Source organism: Barbus barbus (genome assembly GCF_936440315.1).
Source record: "Barbus barbus genome assembly, chromosome: 25".
NCBI classification, from domain to species: Eukaryota; Metazoa; Chordata; class Actinopteri; order Cypriniformes; family Cyprinidae; genus Barbus; species Barbus barbus.
In genome coordinates, this window is record NC_136753.1 from 22249303 (window position 1) to 22271686 (window position 22384).

General features: G+C 36.3%; 1 protein-coding gene across 2 annotated transcripts in view; it reads left to right on the top strand.

Moving 5' to 3' along the window:
• The window catches only part of LOC306844745 (calcium-dependent secretion activator 1-like), a 74182-nt gene that overhangs the window by 46853 nt on the left and 4945 nt on the right, over positions 1 to 22384 (top strand). The window contains exons 12-28 of one of the 2 annotated variants that reach the window (XM_079377109.1): positions 4393 to 4529; positions 4618 to 4805; positions 6972 to 7073; positions 7837 to 7900; positions 8121 to 8244; positions 11175 to 11207; positions 13124 to 13230; positions 13731 to 13760; positions 16069 to 16225; positions 16376 to 16517; positions 17498 to 17659; positions 19802 to 19957; positions 20086 to 20233; positions 20664 to 20738; positions 20841 to 20924; positions 21132 to 21164; positions 21257 to 21364. In XM_079377109.1, coding sequence (XP_079233235.1) covers positions 4393 to 4529; positions 4618 to 4805; positions 6972 to 7073; positions 7837 to 7900; positions 8121 to 8244; positions 11175 to 11207; positions 13124 to 13230; positions 13731 to 13760; positions 16069 to 16225; positions 16376 to 16517; positions 17498 to 17659; positions 19802 to 19957; positions 20086 to 20233; positions 20664 to 20738; positions 20841 to 20924; positions 21132 to 21164; positions 21257 to 21364 — 1850 coding nt within the window. The remainder of the gene's footprint in view (positions 1 to 4392; positions 4530 to 4617; positions 4806 to 6971; positions 7074 to 7836; positions 7901 to 8120; positions 8245 to 11174; positions 11208 to 13123; positions 13231 to 13730; positions 13761 to 16068; positions 16226 to 16375; positions 16518 to 17497; positions 17660 to 19801; positions 19958 to 20085; positions 20234 to 20663; positions 20739 to 20840; positions 20925 to 21131; positions 21165 to 21256; positions 21365 to 22384) is intronic. The other variant, XM_079377110.1, reaches the window with a different exon arrangement.

A 22384-nucleotide genomic window follows, 5' to 3' on the forward strand; every position in this document is an offset into this window, starting at 1 on the left:
TATTAAATATACATGATTTACTCTGATTGATAACAAAGTATGATAATAACATACAATAATTAAGTTACTATTTAAAGGGCAGTGCAATCCCTGAGTATTTTTGATTTGGTAACACTTTACTACATGGTTCACTTGGAAATATTAATTTTCATGGTTATTAATCTAGGAATTTGGTCATACATGTTAATATATCAATAATTCATGTTCATTCATAATACATTACTAATGTTAATTTACACAACCCTTAAAATGTATTTGTATATGTAGACAATAAACCTATACATTCTGAAACTGCATGTACTGAAAATGTTATTTCATGTTAGCTAATTTAAACATATAGAACTTTATTGCAAAGTGTTACCAGTGTTTTTGTACTTTGAAAGCTGTGATATTCTAAAGTAGGCTGACAGCCTGAATTATTTTTATAGCTTTCATTTTGAACTTTAAATGGTTACTGGATTTATTCTCTGAGCAGTTTTTTTGCTCACTTGTTTATTGGGGCAGTACCTTCATAGAATGAATTTAGAAGCTGATACTGGCATCAAATACACATTTGACCAGCATTCAAATATATGTCTGAAGGTAAGTGTATTTGCCAGTACAGTGTTAGTAAATGTTCTAGTAATTTATATTGTATCAGTGTTTGGCAATCCAGTGCACCTGTGAGAATCCTGTCAAAATCAGCTGCAGCAGAGCACAACGTAATACACCAAAATATAGTCTTTTCTTTCTTTCTTTCTTTCTTTCTTTCTTTCTTTCTTTCTTTCTTTCTTTCTTTCTTTCTTTCTTTCTTTATTTCTTTCTTTCTTTCTTTCTTTCTTTCTTTCTTTCACTACTCAATCTGACCACCCACCAGTTCAAACTGCACTATCATGTTGAATACAGGTCGTTGTATTTTACGTTGTGTTTTTTCTTCGTTCATGCTTTGCTTGTACCCTTCTTTAGTCCTGCAGCTGTAGTGGAGTCAGGGTTTTCGTGTCTGCTTTTTCCTTCAGCCTTGTTGCTAGTCTTTATGTTATTCTGGTTTGTCCCTTCTTACCCTGCTGTCTTCTAGCTGGACTCAAGGGTAAGTGCTAACCTGTTAGCTAGCACCAGTCAGATAATCCTAAAACCATTATCTGACCAATGCAACGTACTCTCTTTATCCTTTTTCTCTCGTTCTTTTTCTCCTCTTTTCTAATCTCACTCCTCATGCTTTAGACCAAAGTAGATTATTTTACTTTTCCGTTGAACTTTTTTGATGATGGTTAAAACTACAAACTTTCATTATTCTTGCCAGTTTAGGTTGCATGTAAATTAGTGCGTTTGTACTTATCATTTAGCTAAGTTAATATGGTTTATGATTTATTTGCATAATTGCCTTCTCTACGTAAACATCACTGGCATCCCAAGACCCCTCAGAGTAAAATGGAAGAGGGTTTGCCTTGTTCTATTGGTTATCAACTATTTTATTTCATTTAAAAAATAATCCAAAAATGTGATTGCTAATCTTTTGAGTCAATTCTGAGAATTTTAGAGTTTATTTTGCCACCTTAACTGACAGTTTTGCATTCATGATAAATAACTAAGCCAAATTTTGACAATCAGTTCTGTCTACAGTAACTGCTATAGTTGAAGCATTGTAAATTTTTGACTATTTGGACTTTACTCTTGAGGGTTCACTTGCCTTTCAACTAATTTCTTTATTTTTGAACATGAGCTTCATAAGAGTTGGCAAATATGTAAGTGGAGTATTCTGAATGCCAATGTGAAGGAGCAGGCACTGCCATCCCTCCTCACCTAGAAATACTCCTAATTATCTTTCGTCCGGTGGAAATGGGCCTCTTTGAAGTAGTCCCTAAACCCAATGTAGAACTTAGCAAAGATATAGTTCATTATTTGCACCTGTGTTTGCCCTTATACTGCTTGAGTAGGTGAGCATTTTGATGTCATGTTATCCATTCAGATGCTGATGGAAAGACAAGTTCATTTTCTTCCTTTTTTGATTATCCTCCATTCTTTACAGAGAATGAATTAATTACTTTGTAGCCTCTGTTGGCTTCCTGCTAAAGCTGTGTATCTGCACTAGAATCGTAATGCTAGCCTGTCGGCACGCCACTGAGGTGGCTTGCTTGTCAGTGTGCTCAGCAACCCTTATGAACACACTGAACATTTCTCCAGTATTGTCAACTTGCAAATGCTAAGAGAAAAATACGGAATGCTAATGGATAGGCAAGCGGAAAATGTTACTGCAATTTTTTTTCTTCCTCTTTCCTTTTATTGCATGAAATTGAAAAGCACAGTGGAGTGTCTCACTGTGTTCCTGCATGTAAAAGACATCCATTTTCAATGAAATATCACATTCAACCATTAGAATTTTGTTTATAGCTGTAAAATAATATTAATAATGGTTCCTAGCTTATTAGCATCCCCATAAGTCCTAGCCTTATTTGAATGCAGCACAACAGTTTGTGCATAAGCCGATTCAAAACTATGTGGAATGAAGAAGTATTATTTTAATTAATGTATAATTATGAAATGTAAAAATGCAAATGAATAAATCCTTAAATCCCATAGGTTTACCCTGTAATTAGGACGTCTTTTCTTATTTCTTCCCTACAGTTCCATGGTTCATATAACTCAAATAGTCTGTTATATATTTTTACACTTCCTTTTTCTCATTTCTTTATCATCCTGAGTTGCTTAGTTTCTGATGTTTATCTTTTCTCAGCCCATTCAGTTTGTTCGTTGTCTATCCTCTATCTAACTCATTTCCTCAGTGAGTTCTTCATTCCTACAATCCTGTGTCTTTTCCTGTGCCTCTATTCTTTCTTTTTTGTCTTCTCTTTTAGTTTAGTCTATGTCTTTATAATTGTAGCAATGCTTTACTCAGCCAAAGGATAACATAACTTGATCCAAGTTCCTCTAATTAAGCAGATCCGGATAGTATTTATTTGTCCTCCACTAGATTAAGCACTTTATTTTTAGCCATATGTCTTCACAAAAAACGGTGTGAGATCATTGGTGTTATCTAGACACACATCCTAACCACTGGTGTAACACGATGCACATTCTTTCTTCATATTTTCTCTCATTAGAGCACGCTCATCACTACACAGATTTAGATTCTATCATTCTGTTGCTAATAAAGTAATTCATCAAGGGGCCAGTTTTTTAGGAATAACTTTTCTTGTACTACTTTCTCCAACAAAGATATGCGCATAGGACTTTAGAAAAATGCATAGACAATTTAGTTGATTTTGATTCCATTTAGCATATAACATTGAACATATTAAAAACCCCATGAATATTGTACTGTAACTACTGTTCAAAATAAATTATGTTGGTTTTAACTTACATCAAAGAAACCCTGTAAAAATGTATCACAGTTTCTTCAAAAATATTAAGCAACACAACTGTCTCTTGAGCAGCAAATCAGAATATCAGAATGATTTCTGAAAGATCATGTGACACTGAAGACTGAAGTAATGATGCTGAAAATTCAGCTTTCCCATGACAGGAATAAATTACATTTCAAATATATTAAAATTGAAAATGGTTATTTTAAATTGTTATAATTTTCTCAATATTGCTGTTTTTATAGCAGTTTTGATCAAATAAATGTAGTTTAAGAAACTTCTTCCAAAAAAATTAACTTTACCCCAAACTTTTAAATGGTAGTTTATATGCAAATGTTAAAACAAATCACTTGTTTTAGTTGTTTTTCTTTTAATGGAAAATGGACCAAAAATATGCTGTATGAAAAAGAAAAAGAAAACTGTGCTTGCCAAGCCATTTCATGGGTCTTTCAGTATCATCTTAAAGATGAGTAGAGACTTAGTCGTTGCAGATGCATTATTAAATTACAGTAGAAAATTCCATGTTTGTTAATTAAAACAAAAATGGCTAACATATCACCCCTAATTTTTTATTTTTTTGGCATTAGTATTTTTACGAGCACACAATCCATCTTCTCTCTCGAAATGAGTGACATTAACCAATTGCGAATGGCAGAATCTATTGTATTCATGAGAAAGAAAATATATGAAAATTCATCATTTGGAATTGCGCCATTTCCTCAAAGCCATCGGTGGCTTTTACGTGAAAAACATTTGATTGAGAGAACAGGAAGAGACCACGCCCAGATCAGCTCATGCATGCACGTCCAGACTGAATGTGAGCTGAGGGTTATCACTCAGTTCCACATTTGCTAGGTCCGATTGAACTCTGCTTGACTTTTGCTGCAAGTTGACAATGTGAAAGCTCAATGTCCTTGATTTGCCATAGGATACTCATTATAGGTGTTTAGTTTTGTGGTGGGAGGAGAACAAATCATTCTCCGTGCTGTTTGCTAATTTCCTCTCCCTTGAACCCACCCCGTCTCTCTTCCTCTCCCACGAATGGCTGGAATAGATGCTGACAGGGCACAGAAGCACGGCATGGATGAGTTTATCTCAGCTAACCCATGTAGCTTTGATCATGCCTTGTTGTTCGAGATGGTGCAGAGGCTCACGTTGGACCACAGGCTAAATGACAACTTTGCATGTCTGGTAAGTGTTTTTTTGTCTGCTGACAATGCAATGCAAAGCAACTATATGCAACATTTCCAAACTGTCTACCCATTTGTTGGAATTGTAGGGATGGTTTAGCCCGGGTCAGGTGTTTGTTCTGGATGAATATTGCGCTCGAAACGGGGTGAGAGGATGTCACAGACATCTGTGTTATCTTGCTGACCTTCTGGAGAGGGCAGATGCCGGGCACATGATCGACCCGACACTGCTACACTACAGCTTCGCATTTTGTGCCTCCCATGTTCACGGCAACAGGTACAGCCCTGCATATGGATGCACTGCATTACTTGGATATTAAATGTTGGGAGAGATACGGATCATGGAAGCAGGAACGAGGGTGGAGAACCAAGGGTTCTTTGCAAGTCATCAACATATTTTTGCACTTTTGCTTTAGTTATATTTTTTCCTGTTATTGTTCTTTATAATTTTGCCAAATTTTGTTTGATTTGTTATGTCTTTTGTTCTCAATCATTTTTCATTTCTTTTCCACTTTTCAAACCTCAGCAGTATTCTTTCAGCCACTACACTTTCCATTCTCCTTTTTTTTGTTATTTTACTTTCCAAATCTCATTGTGTTGCTCATTCATTACATGTTCCTGATAGTCAGAAGGGGTCTGAGTTACAGGGGGCTGGCTCAAAGTCAGGAGGGAAAAAGGAGTCTAAAAAAAAGAGGAAATGTAAAACACAGCTGACCCCTGAAAGCACAAGGTAAGAGGGCTTGTCAAGGATATGTTCATATAAACAGCATCATATTCTACACTGTACAGTAGTAGAATGAAATGGGTTAAACAGCTTAGCTTATCTAATTGTCTATTTTATTCACCCAAAAAAGAAAAATAATTATTCATTCATTTTTATTCCAAAGTCAAATGACAAGGTTTTTTTTTAATATCCCTTTTCCTACACTCCATGATGCTTTGCACAAATTATAGGAGTAACATTTGTTACACTATGACCAATCAGTCAAATGTTTGCTCTATGACCACAATAATAAGTATTTTTAAAAACAGGGTTCAATGAACTTACATTATTCTACTCACCCTTCAAGCAATAAACATAAAATGTCAATTTAAAAGTGTAAAAACATTAATACATTTCTTTCAACAGACCGTGAATAACCCCGAAAGCTTGATTATTTCCACAGCATTGTTACAGACAGATGCATTGCATTAATCAAAAATGTTCATTAACTGGAATATATTATTAATAATATTTCAAAGTGATTTCCATCATGTTGACAGATAACAAATATTGTATTTACCTGCTTTAAAAAAATTCAACTTAAAATAGCTAATAGGAATTAAAAGTGAAAAGGAAAGACAATAACATTTTAAAGCATCTGTGTGAAAAGAATAATACGTGGAATGTATCACATGCAATGTATCATAAATTAAATCGGAGAGCTGACCACAAATTCGCAGTATATTTTTCATTCTGTTACAGTAGAATAGAAAGCAAAAATAAAATGAAAATATTTAGGAAGAAAAGAATGCAGTGGACTGAAGGGAGCTCTTGCCATAGATATTCTTGTTATATCATATCACATTAAAATACCAAGCATTGTCTTATTCTTCTGATGTTTGAAAACAGAACATGAAGAAAAATGAATTAAGCAGTCAAACTGACAGATAAGGATTATTTGTAGCACAACTTTTTATTTGTAGCATAACAGTCTTTTTAAGGGGAATCTTCCAAACAGGAAGCTCCTCCCATAATAGGAGAAAAGCGCATTAACTCCAACAGTGACAACAAAAAAAAGAACTATAAATCTCTTATGTTTTTGGGTGAACTAGTCCTTTAAAGTCAGCATGATATATTTCCTCTCACAATAAGACCAAGATCCTGTAAGAAAATAAATAGGATCATTTTTAAATTCATTTAATTCAAGCCTTGTTTAGTTTAGGTTTCTCTTCCCACTGGCTTGTTCAAAGTATATTTATTATTGTGCTGCAGCTGAGTGTGTATTAAATACATTTTAATGCAATATGATGCCCAAGTGGAGTATTGTAACATCGATAGCTGTAAATAAAAAAATGGGTTGGAAACAATGTGCCCCAAGAGTATCACAACAGGGTCCCATCTGCTGGGTACAAATACATTTTTAGCCAGTGTATTAGATTTAAGAAAGCCAGACATTGCTTCTGGTTAGATGTTCTTTCTGGACTCGGTGTGCCAGGCCCATGTTTTATTGTTACAAGTGTGATATACTGCATACTGAAATGTTAATGTGGCTTGATTAGCTTTCTCTGAAAATATGCAGGACTTTAAAAAGCAATGATGTAGTATTATAATTAGTTGTTGCAATAATAAATACACCGGTTCAAGAGTTTCTTTTGATTTGTATCACTTTCCTCTTGACTCAAAATTGATCTTTCTTCCTAATCAATTTGCAAGTAATGGCATGTTTTGCTTGTAAAATAGGCCTGATGGTCTTGGAACAGTAACGGTGGAGGAAAAAGAACGCTTTGAGGAAATCAAAGAGCGATTACGTATCCTTCTGGAGAATCAGATCACAAACTTTAGGTGAGTATGTAGATGTAAGACTTTTATTGAACATTTCACAAGCAGAAAGACTGCGGACATCAGCGGTTCTTTTGATCTTATACTGGACACTGGGTGGCTATCCAACACCTCATTCAAATTTTTAGTCTACAGAACTAGACAAAAATGTTAAAATTATACAGTAAAAAATATATCACCATGGACTGCATAGGCTCAACAATGTGTAAATTATTAAGCCTGGTAGGGAAACCGATGGTTTTGTAAATGCATAAACAACAGCAGAGGTGATTTATCAGCTTAATGCATAGAACAAATGCTGAGCCAAATATTATATTAGGCTGAATATGAGGAGTGCACAGCCATTAGGTGCATAAACATATCAATGTGATTTCACCAACAGAGCTCAAATTATAGCCTGTGCAAATCAAACAAGACACTTGGATGTGTTTTCATTTTGCTTTCATTTTGCTCTTTTACCTTGTACGGTTTTGTTTGTGGCTTCATTTGGAGAAACATATTGAAGATTTTGAATTTATTGACGTCAGTCATAAAAGATATGAGAAGCATTTTCTCTTTTCTTTAAAAGGGTTGCATTTTATTAACATTGTATTATTCACATTTAGCATTGTGTTTTTTTCCTTGCTGTCCATAACCCATTTTTGGGTCTCGACCCACCAGTTGAGAACCGCTGGTGTAGTCCTTTCTGTTGTTTTCTGAACATTACATGCAAAAATATAATTGTATAGGATTTTCTACAATCACTATGTCATTTTTGTTGTTGTAGGTATTGCTTTCCATTCGGTCGCCCTGAGGGAGCATTGAAAGCCACTTTGTCTTTGCTGGAGAGGGTAATGACAACATTGCTTATATTGATTCAGAGTAGCAGCAATAGAAGGAAAAGAGAAGCAATTGATGGTATTTTGTTCAGTACCGCCTGTCTCTGTTTACTTGTTATGCCATGCATCATTTCACATAAAAAAAAAAAAAAAAGTTAAAAAAAGTATGACTCATTCATACCAGGACAACAAAATTTTTGTCACTAGAATTTGGATTTGTGCTGTTTCACAGGTGCTTATGAAGGACATTGTGACCCCAGTCCCACAAGAGGAAGTCAAGGCTGTCATTCGTAAATGCTTAGAGCAAGCAGCTCAAATTAACTACCAGCGCATCACTGACTACGCCAGAGTGGAAGGTGACTTGCATTGCCCTCTTCTTTCACAGCATTATGGTTTTAAAGCACTTAACCATGCTATGATTTCAACCAGAAGGGAACTTTTGTACTTACTTTTTTTTTACTCTGCTTCCATCCATTTGAATCAATTTAATGCATAAACTGTGGTCTACATTTGAATAATGTGCTTTGAGTAAATAATCTGTTCTTCTGCTTTCAGTTTGTGAGAGGAAAAGAAATTTAGGTTTGGGTAACTAAAGCTTTTGATTAAACTGAAAATGTATTTTGGTTGTTTGCAAGTAACAATATACATGGGCTTTTTTTTTTTTTTTTTTACCACCAGGCTACATTCTTGAATTTCACAGCATCTGTCTTGTTTGGAATAATATACTTGTTTATTCTAAAGCGATTACTGCTTTTGTTTCTCTCTTTCTTTTCAAGAAAAGTTTAAATGTACTCTTGTCCATTCTCCTTTTGTGGACTTGTGTGTAAAAATGCATTCAAATCCACACAAAGAAGAGCTTCTTACCATTTCCTATCTCCTGCGATAACAGACTATTGGACACATTTTTCAGATCCTCTCCACACATTCTCTTTTCTATTATTATGGCTCAGATCAGGATGATAAATGACATCAGGGTAGAGAAATGGTTACGGAGGAGGAAAAGGAACAAGGAAAATGAGTCAGAGAGGGATGCAGGAATGGGGACGGATTTTGCGGTGAAATAAATTAAGTATGTGGGAAGGAGCGGTAGAAGGGAGGACGAGCCCATTAGAGAAAAACAGGTTGAGGGAAAGAGGAGTGAGATGAAGAGGGAAGCATTCATGAAACAATGCCAGGTTGGGCAACAAGCGTGAAAGAGGATTACTAAGAAGCAAAAGATGGGCAATAAGGAGAGGTGTCTATTTGAAGAGGAGTTGAAGGCATTATGGGCTGGTTTTGAGGAGGATGTTTGTGTTTAGATGTTTGAAATCATCTTTCTGAATGAATACCCTCTACTACATCAAATGGTTCTGTTGCTTTTAGAACACAGTATCAAGGCCTTGGCTGCTTGTTCCCTCATGAAATTGGTGCAATATCCTTGACACAACAGCTCACCCAAATATGATTCTGTCATCAGTTACTCAGATTTGTTGTTTGAAATGCATATTGTTTTCTTTTCTTTAGTGGAACACAAAAGAAGATATTTTGCTGACTGTCTAAGCAGCTCTTTTCCATACAACAAAATTGTCTGGCTGCTCTGAAAAGGTTTGAAAAGTACAAAAACACAGTAAAAGTAGCATACAAATCAGTCGATTTAATGTCAATTAAATCCATGGAAGAAAGAAAATTACTGTATGTGTTTCAAATAACAGAATTTTCATTTTTGGGTGAACAATACACTACTGTTCAGAACTCTGGGGTCGGTATGATTGAACTTTTTTAGGTCTCTTATCAAGGCTTCATTTACTTGATTCAAAAACAGTAATATTGTGAAAGGCTATTTTAATTTAAAATAACTCTTTTAAGATATTTTAAAATCTATTTATTCAGTAATAATAAAATAGAATTTATTTAGTAATTTATTCCTGTAATAGTAAAGCTGACCTCTGTGTCACATGATCCTTCAGAAATCCTTTAAATATGCTGATTTGGATATTATTGTTGAAAACAATTTTCAGAGGATCGAAAGAACAGTTTATTTAAAAAAAAAAAAAAAAAAAAACACCTGACACTTTTGACCAATTTAATGCATCCTTACTAAATAAAAGCATGAATTTCTTAAAAAAAACAAACTTACTGGCCCCAAACGTTTGAACAGTGGCACACCTTTAAAAGCTTTCCACTTCCACTTTGTTCCTCATTTTTACTGTCTCAAAGTGAGAATTTAAGGGTGATTGTGGTTTAAGGGTTTTAACCATCAAATAATTTTGTATTATCCAAACTTTTCCAAAAACTGATTTCTTGAATAGAACTTCCCTTAACACAAAACATCCCTTCACCATATTCAACCCTTGACCCCCTTTCCTCTGACCCCAAACTCTTGCATGCCGGAATCCTCTTTTTCTTTAGGAAAAAAGAGGGAAATGTATGATCATCCTGTCTACTCCTTGGCTACACAAGTGATGGATTTAACCATCCGTGAGTAACAACTCCTCACCCCTCATTCTTTACCTCTCTTTCATCAACTCAGTCCTCCATGTCACATCCTTTTTGGAACTTTTTTGTTTTGCCATTTTCACACAGACGACAGACACTGAGTAGAGAACGATACGTAACGTTCTGATTCCAATTCCTTTGGCAGAGATTTCCATCTGTTTGTAATACGACATGACTGATGCATCCGTTCAGCTTCCTCTTGTTTGTTTTTGGTTGAAGCTCATGTTTGTGAATTGAATGCATTTTTACTTTGCTTGCTATTTTACTTTGTCTGAGTGTATATTGTTACTGTGGTGTGGTAGGTGGTTTCACTGGGGGGTTCCAGACACATCAACAGGTGCCTGAGCTTCGGGGAGAGCAGGAGTTAGCACACTTGTACGAGCTATGACTTATATGTTCCAACATCACAAGTTTGTCTTGTTCGTGATTACAACAACTGTGTTCGATTTGTCATGCGACTGAACAATGGCTATTGTCTCTTATGTCGTTCAGTATGTCGTTCAGTTGCTACTTTGCTATGTGTTTTTGTTCTTGTCGTTCCAGGTAAATATCTACATGTGTGTTTGTTTGCCATTGTTTTTTAAAATTATTATTCTATATCAAATACTCAATAATTCTCTGGAGAGCGACCAAGAGTGAAATTACCAGGGATGCTGCACCAACTTTGGGCTAAAACATGCCACCTTGAGGAATAATTATTTTTCCTCCCCCAATTCTCCCTTCTCTTTCTCCCTTATTTCTCCCTCTCTTTATATTGCTCTGACTCTCTTTTTCTTTCTTTCTCTCTCTCTCTCTCTCTCTCTCTCTCAAGTTGAGAAAACTCTAAAGGATCAGAAGGATCCAGGTGAAGCTATGTTTGACGTCATCCCCTGTCCCCTTCAACACATCCTGGCACATGCACATGACACAATTACAAGGAAAATGTATTTAGTCTGAAAGTCCTGTACACTCCACGACACAAGGATTTCCCTTGTGTGATACTTTTTTTGTGAAGATAGTATTCTTTTATAAAAATATACACAAAATTTGGGTAAAAACTTATTTTGTGTTATATTATGACTTTGGACATAGAAACGGAACATCTTAGCACTGAACAGTCTGCCTAATGGTGCTACATTATGCAGATTTACAAGAAGAAATACTATCTTTGACAAATATTTTAGTGGCAGTCTTTTCAATGTGTTAAAATGTGAGGGTAGAATGATTGCAAATGTTTCTTGCTGAAGTGCTGGGAATAAGATTGTAACTCAAGAATATCTGAATCCTGACATCCATAGATGTTCTAAAAAGTAGTTCTCAACTGGTTTTGCTGCAAACCTGCAAACTGTTTTTTGTGTAACAACCCACCAGTTGAGAACCACTTCTCTAAATCTTCATTAGTTTTAGAGATGTTTTGCTTCTTTAATTCCCAGCCCTGGTCTTAGAAACTTGACATGACCAGAACATTTTAGACACATTGAAAATAGATAAAGTATGAAATTTGGATAATGATAATCTTGGATTATCATTAAATCCATTGTGATTACTTTATCATGTTGTGTTGATGACATCATGGCATTAGGAAGAGTTAGAATGAGTTTCTATCAGATATTAATGGTTAACAGTGTAGTAAATTTCAGTACAGTGCCCCACAACCCCATTAATAACACATGAATTTAACAGACCGATAAACCAATGGCATAAAAGTGAACATTTCACACTCTAAACACCAAGATTAAGGAGTCAGACTAAATGATAAATAAGTAATGTCCTTCATGACTGAAGTAGCATTTCAGTCAATAAATTAAAGATTTTCTTTTCTCCTTTAGTGGAGACCTCAGCATTGCTGAGTTGGTCAGTATTTTATTTCATTTCTTTAGCTTTTCTTTTTTTTTTCTGTCTTACTCATTTCATCTTGTTCAGACAAAAGTTGATTACATGTTAAACCAGAAACACTATTGTGTGTCCAGATGTCCTCATTTCATTGAAGTGTTGCATATGTCTGACAATCTGGTCTGCTTTTTCTCTCATGTGTTGGCCTTAAATTCTAGACAGCATTGAGAAGTTCTACAAATTATTAGTAATTTACCTAGATACATAAAAATGCAGTATTAGTATAAAGGTTTTTACAGTGGGGTCCAAACGTCTGTGTCCACATTAAACATCTAGAATTCAAACCCGGAGTTGAAATTTTAGGCTTTAGGAAAAGTTATTATGTAAATATGTCATTGTAAAGACTGCATTTCCTCTTAGCATACATTGATGCATAAGGTACTCTTTGAAACATTCTCAAATCATGCTGGAGAAAATGATTATGAGGATTTATACAAGTAGTCATGCAACTCAAGAGCTGCTGGGAAAAAGAGACAAACCAAAATACCAGATTTGTTAACTTTTTATTTACTTCAGCTATTATGCTGCTAATATAGTTTATAATCACACAATACATTTCAATTATGAAAAAAGCAAAATAGAACCACTTGTGATCTCAGACTTTTGAACCCCAATTTAGTTGCAAGCTTGCCAAACAATTTGTTTATGCCTCAGAGATTGCCAAAAAAGGTCTATTATTTTTTCTGACATCAGTTAGGCATCTTTTCTTGAAGTGTTATGAGTGTCATCAACAGTGTTGTCATTTCTGCATGCTCAGTTAGGTATTTATAACCTTAGCTTCTTCAGACTGCATTGTAGTGCTCATGACATCAGAGATTCATAGAATAAATATATTAATCAACCACTGTAATATTAACCGTCCCTCTTCTCCGCATCATTCTGCTCCAGAGAATGTAGCCAACCTAGCTACGCCTGCTAAAAAGCTGGAGCACGTCATCCGTCTGGCAGAGTTAGTCATTGAGGTTCTACATCAGAACCAGGACCATCACGCTGAGGTGAGTCTGGACTCTTTCTCTCTATTTCCCCCACATTCACTCTCTTTTTTCTTTAGTACAAAATAGGGCTGATTTAAATGACCAGTGGCTCCTCTCTAATAATAAAAAGGCAGCTTTACAGTTTGCACAATGCAATTTGTATTAGTGGAAATTAGAGAACAGCAAGAGTTCGCTCTCCCGTGAGATCCAGGTCTCTAAACCACTTTCCCTGGATCTATACTCTAAAGAAAGCCTCAGAATACAGATTGTCTCTGTGTTCTGAATGTTAGACAGATTCGTTTGGAATGGCTAATACTAAACAGAACTGAAGATGCTTTATGAATAGAGAGCCAAGCTGGGGTTTCAGCTGTAATTATGATAATTGGCATGTTTCAGCATTTACTACTCCAAGAACAAATGCATAATTGGCTTTATTCCGAGATGCAATTTAAAGTATTAGGTAATCCATGGTCTTCCTGAGATTTATAGATTTACTGTATCTTTCTGAATATGCTTAACAGGCTGCGGTCACAAGTACAGGAGACCAGTCGGTACAGTATCATGTTTCTTTTTTTCCTAAGTTGTCATCACATAGTGTACCTTTTCCCTCAAGCATGTCGATTCACGCAGTTAAGGGCTTTTCTGTTATGTCTGGGTGGAATGGGGCAAGATGATGCTTAAAGAACATGATGAAATTGAGATAAAGAGTTGGTCTCTTGGATTTCTGGGAAATTCTTAAATATCTCCCTCCTCACACACTTAATCACAAAATGAGCAAAATATTTTAGTTTTAGCGGCAAGACATTATGGTAGAACCATCATACTGTTAAGTTTTACTTTGTAAAACTACAATGCTTCACTGCCCAACTGGTGGCATCATACGTTATAATATGGAAAACCATTTCAACCAAATGTAATTGCAACTTTATATCTTCCATTTGAATTAAATCTCGCAATTGTTACTTTTTATCCAAATGTTTTGGGAAATATTGTTTATAATCAACATTTTGTGCACACATTAACACTTTGCACATACATCACTCTCTACGTGTTCATGTTTTTCCTCACCATTCACTCCATGGTGATGTTGCAGGGAAAAGAGGTATGTGGTCAAAATGAATGCAGTGAAAAAGCCCCATACTGGCTTGTGCATGAGCTATGAAGGGTTCCCTTCCCCTGTAATGTCCCGTTCCTCACAATGTGAGGGAATGTTATGCCGCATCTGACATGGGTTCGTCTTAATTCCTCAGCATTGTGCCTGTCAAGTCTCCCTTCAAACTTGTAAGGCTTGTGTCCCCGACTGGCAAGGTCAATGCTCAGTGATTCCTTTGCTTCCTTGGGAATGTTCACATTTACCCACCCGCCACACTAGTTGTGTCACCCTAACTTTTCCCAGTTAGATGTGTTCCCTTATGCTAGTGTACTTGGACTTCACAATTCCTTAAAATGACCAAACCAATGTCATAACATTGCCTTCTTCCCAGGGCCTCTCTTGCTGGTTTTAATCTACAGTAGGATTTCTGTATTCAGTCAAGAAGGGTGTTAATGCTAACACCTACCCAGCGCTCACAGATTAGCAAGAAGGGCCTTGGGGAAGGATTCATGGGTTGCTTGGATTTGGCGTCTCTTAACGCTCTCTACCCCACTTTCTACTTGTCTGTCTGGTTAAGCTCAGCCATATGCATTGCCCTGCTACACTAGCAAATGCTATGTTTGTTGGTCCCAACTTTATGACCAATGTAGGTTTTCAAGTGTTAATTATGAAGCCTGCAGGTAAGTTCTATGGTAAGTCTGGTCTTGGAGCTTGCTATCCCTATGTTGCAGAACGGATTTGGGGGAAATATTTTGAGGCTCTTTGAAGCTGTGGGTTTAGAGGGGTAAAAAAAGGACAGAGCATGCAAGCAAAGGGAAGGATTACGCCTCTTAAAAAGGCTGATCAGTTCCCTGAATGGGTTTATCACTGGTCGGTTGTTTTAATTAGAAGAAAAGTGTTTTATGCCAAGACTGCAAGCAAGCCTGATTGATCTAAGAAACTCCTGCTCAATACCCCACTACAGGCCCAAAATTTATGGTCACTTTAAGAGATTATAGAAGAAATATTCGGGCAAACCATATCCATTGCCAAGTAAAGAATTCTGCTGCTTGCTTGCAGTTTTTGGCGTATCAGGGACGGCAATGTTGCATGATCACAAGACACATCCCCATCCCGAGGTTAGGGATGCAGTGATGTGAACAGTTGAACTACATCTTCCATTTGGAGGGCAAAAGCATGCAGGGATTTCTACCTCACTTGCATGAGAACTGCACCTCCTCTGGCATCTTGACTCCACTGGGAATTAACTTGATATAGGAAAAATGACCTCTGGTCACAAATATGCACACATTTGCAACACAAGATTTAAGGTGTATTGTTATTTTTTTTAGACTTGAATGTCAGGCCCTCCTATTAAAGGAGTCCTAATTTATATATATAGTAGAATTTTCTGTGTTGCAAATTTATAAATGGTCTAATGTAAGTTTTAAAGTCCATAATGGTAAACTGATCACCGTAACCCTTGTAAACTGGTTACTTGAAAGCTTTATCTATTTAGTTAATTAACATAATGACCTCTAACGCTTAAGCAAAATATGAACCATTCAGACCAAAAACTATTACTTTTCTTCATTTGAACTCTTGCTGGTCAAATGAAGAGCCATTACTTTAGAAGCAGATTTACATAGTGACTATGTGAAATACCATATGGCAGACACTTAATCAGTTTACAATATTTTTCTTGCCTGAGATTAACCAATACACTTGTGATTTTCTAACTCTCTGCTTCTTTTTTCATTCTTTTTTTCCTTTACTGGACCATCAAGGCCTTTGCATGGTGGTCAGACCTGATGGTGGAGCACGCCGAGAACTTCCTGTCGCTCTATGGAGTTGATATGGATGCTGCTCTTGAGATCCAGTCTCCCGAGAGCTGGGACAGTTTCCCACTCTTTCAGCTTCTAAATGATTTCCTCCGTACCGACTGTAAGCACTTCTTGCAAAATTTGGTTAACAGTTCTGATAGTAACAGTTCTGATTGTCATTTCTCAAAAATTACTGAAATGTGTCATCATTCTAATTAAGTTATAATTGAAAAGCATTGTCATAACCTACAATTTTTTTCTGTTTTTAAAGATCACCTGTGTAATGGAAAGTTCCACAAACATCTGCAGGACCTGTATGCTCCTCTTGTGGTGCGATATGTGGATCTCATGGAATCCTCCATCGCTCAGTCCATTCACAGGGGATTTGAGCGGGAGTCATGGGAGCCTGTAAAGTAAGACACCACTTCCTCAACAATGTGTGCGGTGACCGGGAGCCAGGGCCTTTCAGGACAAAAACATCACAAAAAATATCTAAAAAACAACTTGTATATATATGTGAGACTGCAGGGACAGGCATATCCTCTGCAAAACTATACAGCTAATCAAATTAAACTGCTTAGCATCCAGTTAGATTTCTCAGGTAAAGTCCGAAACAAGTTTGTTTACGCCATTGCGAAAAATTTCATTCTTTTAAGAGTGACCTCTTTAACCATGCCTTACGTGAGAAAGCTGCCAAACATCAGAGGAAGTTCACCAAGTCCACAATCTATCAGGATAGACTTCAGTCAGTGTCTTGCAGGTTTCCATCTTTTTTTTGTGAACTAACCCTCATATTGTGCGCTTTAAACAGAATGCTTTTTATGTCCTAATCAATTGTTCTGTCATGCTTGATTTTGGTTTGCATGTTGATTTTTAATGTCGAACCAGTTCCCAGCAAACAGATAATAATATTTAGATAACCTGCTATCTTTAGAAAAGATACTGCCTACCCAAATATTCCAGAATACAGAATACTCTTCTGTCAATTAAGCGTATGCCCTTTGAGAATTATATGTCAGTATGGTTTTCCTCTTTTGTTTGTTGTCTGTTTGTATGTCTAAAACCCCACCACCGTCTTCAGATCTTTGGAGCTTCTATTTGTTCTTGCTGTGGAAAAATTCTGCTTTTACTTCCTTTTTATATAAGTGTGCTGTTGTCGATATTATTGACCACAAGTTTCTTTCTACTCAGGTCTTCTGTTTAAATGTGCTGTAGATTCCCTCCCTACATTTAATGACCAGTTTTTATGTGTCTGCTCTTTATGTGTGAAGATGGTCTTCTCCATTTCTCAGTTTCTCTTTTTTGTACTGTATGTCTTACATTGCTTATTTGCAGCATTCCACACTGCCACTGTTATGGATTTTTTTGTTTCTTTTTTTGTCTGTTTCTGCAGGAGTTTAACAAGTAATCTGCCCAATGTGAATCTACCAAATGTGAACCTCCAAATTCCCAAAGTACCAAATCTTCCCGTGCCAGTAGCAGGACTATCTGTTAACCTTCCACAAATGCCTAGCTTTTCCACTCCGTCTTGGATGGCTGCTATATATGACTCTGAGTGTGTATTCAATGCATTTACCTGAGATCTGATGCATTCAAAAGTCTTCTTGGCATGAAAATGTTTGGGGTTAGTTAACTTACCGTTAAGTATCATTGAATTGCTAAATGTTTGCTAAACTTGTCAATTGTTAAAAGACATTTAAATGATGGCTATAGCAGACTTTCCGTGTTCTTTGTATTGGATATACAATACCTACAGGGCAAGATGGCTTGCCTCTAGAATCATTCTCATGTCAAGTAGCCTGCAAAGGGTGATCTGTTATTTGAAATGAGACTGAAAAGCTCCTCATTTTCCTCAATGTGCATGCCATTGAGGTTAGACTGAGGTGGTGAGATCTGGATTGCAACCCAAACCTACAGCCAAGCCAATGCTTTGTATTCAAATACAATTCTATCATACAAACTAACAAGTAGATGGCCTTAAAGTTAACACACATTGCAACCAATTTTGGACTAAAACCATAAATAAAACACTAATGATGGACTAAAACAACTTTTCAAAAAAACAAAACAAGTTTTGTTTTAATTTGAAAGTTATCTCCTCATTTCAGTTTTTCCTCAGTATTTAGTCATTTCAAAAAGTTTCTTTAGTGTTTGTATCCTAAGCAATTCTGTTGTAGTCAATATTTAGCTAATATTATAAATTCCTTTTGCAAGTGCTTTCTATAAGTGCCTGCATGAATTATGCTGGGACATTAGGGTTTGTTGGTATTAAAAAGAGCTGGTATAAACATCATGATATCAATGGTAAGAAAAATTATTCTGGAGGATAGCTGAGACAAAAAGGTGGTCTAAACATGAAGGAACATTGGGTTTGTTTTGTGTGGAAGTTACCAGTGGTTGTGGGTTGGTGCAACTCCCTGCCTGGTCGTAGCTCTGTCATTGCGTTGGTAGCTGATGCTCTGAAGTATATATTACTTCAGTGTAGCTGGCATCCAAGGCAGTAGAAACTAACACCCAAAGAATTCAAACATCAGAGTGGGCTTCTTTTCAACACATAGAGTAGAACAACATCACATTTGCAGTATAAGATCACTGAATCATACCCATTTCAAAAAGGAATTTCAAGCAATTCTACTTTGTCTTGAACTTAACCAATTCCAAGATTGCAGCAGTCCCCATGCATACAACATAATTCACTCTTATGTTTTAACTCTTTAACCCTGGCCCTTATGACACATCTTTCTACTCAGGATGGCAGCGTCCTCAGAGTCGACTGCATGGTGTGTTTTGACCTCGGGAGCTCCTTTAGTCTCAGTGGGAATGGGTGATGAGAGAGAGCTTGATCTTTCCTCCATTTTTGGCACTGGACCTTGCCCTTTTCCAACTTTAATATTTTGGTTTAAACATACAGTTCACCCAAAGGTGTAAAATGATTTACTCAAATCATGTCATTCCAAATCTTCAGTGGTACAAAAAAAAAAAAAAAGTTTTTTGAAAAAAATCTCCAAACATTTTTTGTCCATACAACGAAAGTCAATGTTTTGGACCCCATTGACTTTAATTTTATGGACAAAAGTATTCTTAAAAATATCTTTGTGCAGTGTCTGTGTTTCAAGGAAGAAAGAAGGAAGTCAGGTTTTGAGTGATATAAGGGTGAATAAATGATACAGAATTTGCATTTATGCTGAACTATATCCGTTTAAGAATCACACTGCATATAGAGTCGTCTTTAACATTAAACACTAACTCTAAGAAAGTATTGATTCTCCAACTAGGTAACAGATGTCATTAAGAGCATTGGCTTCATATTAAAGCGCCATCTTGCTTAGCATCTGTTAGTTTGCAACTGTATCTGTGCAAGCCTTCTCTCATCATGACATTCCCAAACCCTTTTCCTTTAGAGCAAATTGACAGAGCAAAGTATGCATGAATTCAGGTCAGTCCTATAAGGTTTAATAACCAAGCATCAATGCAAGGTTATTGATGTGTTTTGCAAAAACACCTGTCTTTTATTTTGCCATGCACTGATTGTGCGGTTACCTTTAAATTAAATTTCCAGTTCTGAGGGTCAAATTTTGGGAGTGCCAGTTGGTGTGTGGTTAAAATAAAGCAATCTAAAGTCTTAGATACTCTGCAGCTTCCTTAATTCCTGAATATCTGGGACTTTTGACCTCTAATATCTTACTATACCTGGCAGCAATGGCTCGGGAACATCAGAAGATCTGTTCTGGAAGTTGGATGCCCTACAGACCTTCATCAGGGACCTACATTGGCCAGAAGAAGAGTTTGCCAAACATCTGGATAACCGTATGAAGCTCATGTCAAGTGACATGATTGAGACAAGCGTTAAACGGTAAAATAGTATCTCTAGTAACAAAACAATTGATGGTATACATGCACATTTTAAAGTATGTCTTTGAAGTATGAATGAAATTTCATGCAAGATGACTCATTTACTTCACACCCTTTGCTCGTCAACAGCACCAGGGGAGCATTTGAATCTAAGCTGGCCAAAAGCAGCCGTTCCACAGATTTCCGCATCCCACTGTCCTTATGCACCATGTTCAATGTGATGGTGGATGCCAAGGACCAGTCTGCTAAACTGTGTGCCATGGAATTGGGCCAGGAGGTAATTGGCAAAACTTCTGACTTTTGTGATAGACAAAAGCTTGATCTATACTGGTACTTTCACATCCTCCTCAAGAGTCCCAGAAACTTACATAAATACATTTGGGATTTAATAACATTATGCAAATGTTTGTGAGAATACTTTCACAGAAATATATGTTAATACATCAAGAAAATTATGTGAAAAATAATCACATCCCCATTAAGTACAATTTTATGTTTGGTCAAAGACATTATTTTATTTCATTTTTCAAGGATGCATGTCATTTGGTTGTATAGGCAACTGCAACTTTGTTCAATGTGAATTTGGCCATGCTTTCTATTTCTGTATGGATTTATCTTTGGTTTAAACAGCTACGGCTGAGTTCTCTGTCTTTATATATCCACTGTATAAGTTTGTCTGAGTATTTCAATCTGTCTTTACCTTTTAGAAACAGTACCACTCTCAAATCGATGAACTCATTGAAGAGAGTGTAAAAGACATGATTTCCCTTTTGGTGGCAAAGGTACGTTTTGAGAAAATGGTTGACATCAAGGAAGTACTGTATTGGTATAACGTTTGTTGAATTATTTGTCATTGAGTTATTGGTTTTGTGCCACCTGAACAGTTTGTGGCCATTCTGGAGAGCGTACTTGCCAAGATCTCCAGGTATGATGAGGGAACTCTCTTCTCCTCCTTCCTCTCCTTCACGGTAAGCATTATCTCTAGTATGAAACCATGCTGAATTTGTAAAGGTGCACATTTTTTATGTAATTTGCACTTAATCTTGTCATTTTTGTGGTGCTAAGTTTTACTGTGCATTGAAAATTACTTTAGGTGTTAAACATATTTTTAACATATTTAAGAAGAGAATGATTTAACTTAGATTTGCTTGATTCAAACTTTTTATTCATTTCAGGTGAAAGCAGCATCAAAATATGTGGATGTCCCTGTGAGTATTAAAAATTCAGCATTCATTCTTTCTATTCAAATCTATTTCATACAAAACTAACATTTTCTGTTTCTGGTTTCCCTCTTCCACAGAAACCAGGGATGGACGTTGCGGATGGCTATGTGACCTTTGTCCGTCACTCTCAGGACATTCTGAGAGATAAGGTCAATGAGGAGGTGTATATAGAGAGATTATTTGATGTAAGTAAGATGCCGTAACCTCCGTGCCTAACAATGGAGGGCCCATCCAAAATGTGGCAAAACAATGGGGCATACGAGGGATAAGTCACATTTTGAGTGCCGAACCTGGAGACCTTACATCCAGACACATAAGGCCAATCATGACATGAAGCTTTCAGTCAGCTCCCTAATGTCTCATTGCTGTGACTTCCTGTTCCAGCTCTCTGTGCTCTGGTGTTTCATTAGCCACGATGCATTGGACCTTTGTGCTCTGGTGTTGTGTTAGCTAACATGCGTTGGACTTTATGCTCACAGCAGATTCTTGTTTAAGAGGCAAAGTGTCACCAAGTGGATTATTTATAAAACAGTGCTCTCAAAAGAGTCTATTTTATTTAGACCTGAAAAGTGTGACGTAACAATTTTTTAAAAAATACTACCAAATCCCTGACACCAAATCAGCACAGAGAAATTAGAGGACCGATTTTACTAAATACCAAATTTTCAAACCATCAAAGCAATTTAAGCTTATAGTATCAGTTTTATATTTTGCAACTTTAAAGAATCAATACCTCATCGCTTTTCATAAAAGGACACTTTATTTCACTTTGTATATTGATATTAATATTGATATGCATGTAATTTGATTAAAATTTGTAAGCAATTGACAGCCCTAATTTTTAAATACCAACTGGCATAGGGTATAAGAGAGCACTGTTCGATTTAGAAAAATAATCCTTTGTGATCGTGTGAACATGTGTCTTCGTTACACAATGGCATACATGTGTGTTTATATATTTTAATAAGAATGTAACAGATGTGTGGACCAGTGGTTGTTTTGGATACAAATGTGCGTGTGTGTGTGTGTGTGTGTGTGTGTGCGCGAGAGAGTTTGTCAGTGTTTTTATAATTATTTAATTTTCTGTATTTTGTTTCCTGTATAAATATGAGTGTGTGTGTGTGTGTGTGAATATTTAGTTGTGTGTCATACCATAATTTAATGAGTTGTATGTATCAGAATATTGTGGAAAAAAGTGTGTGTGT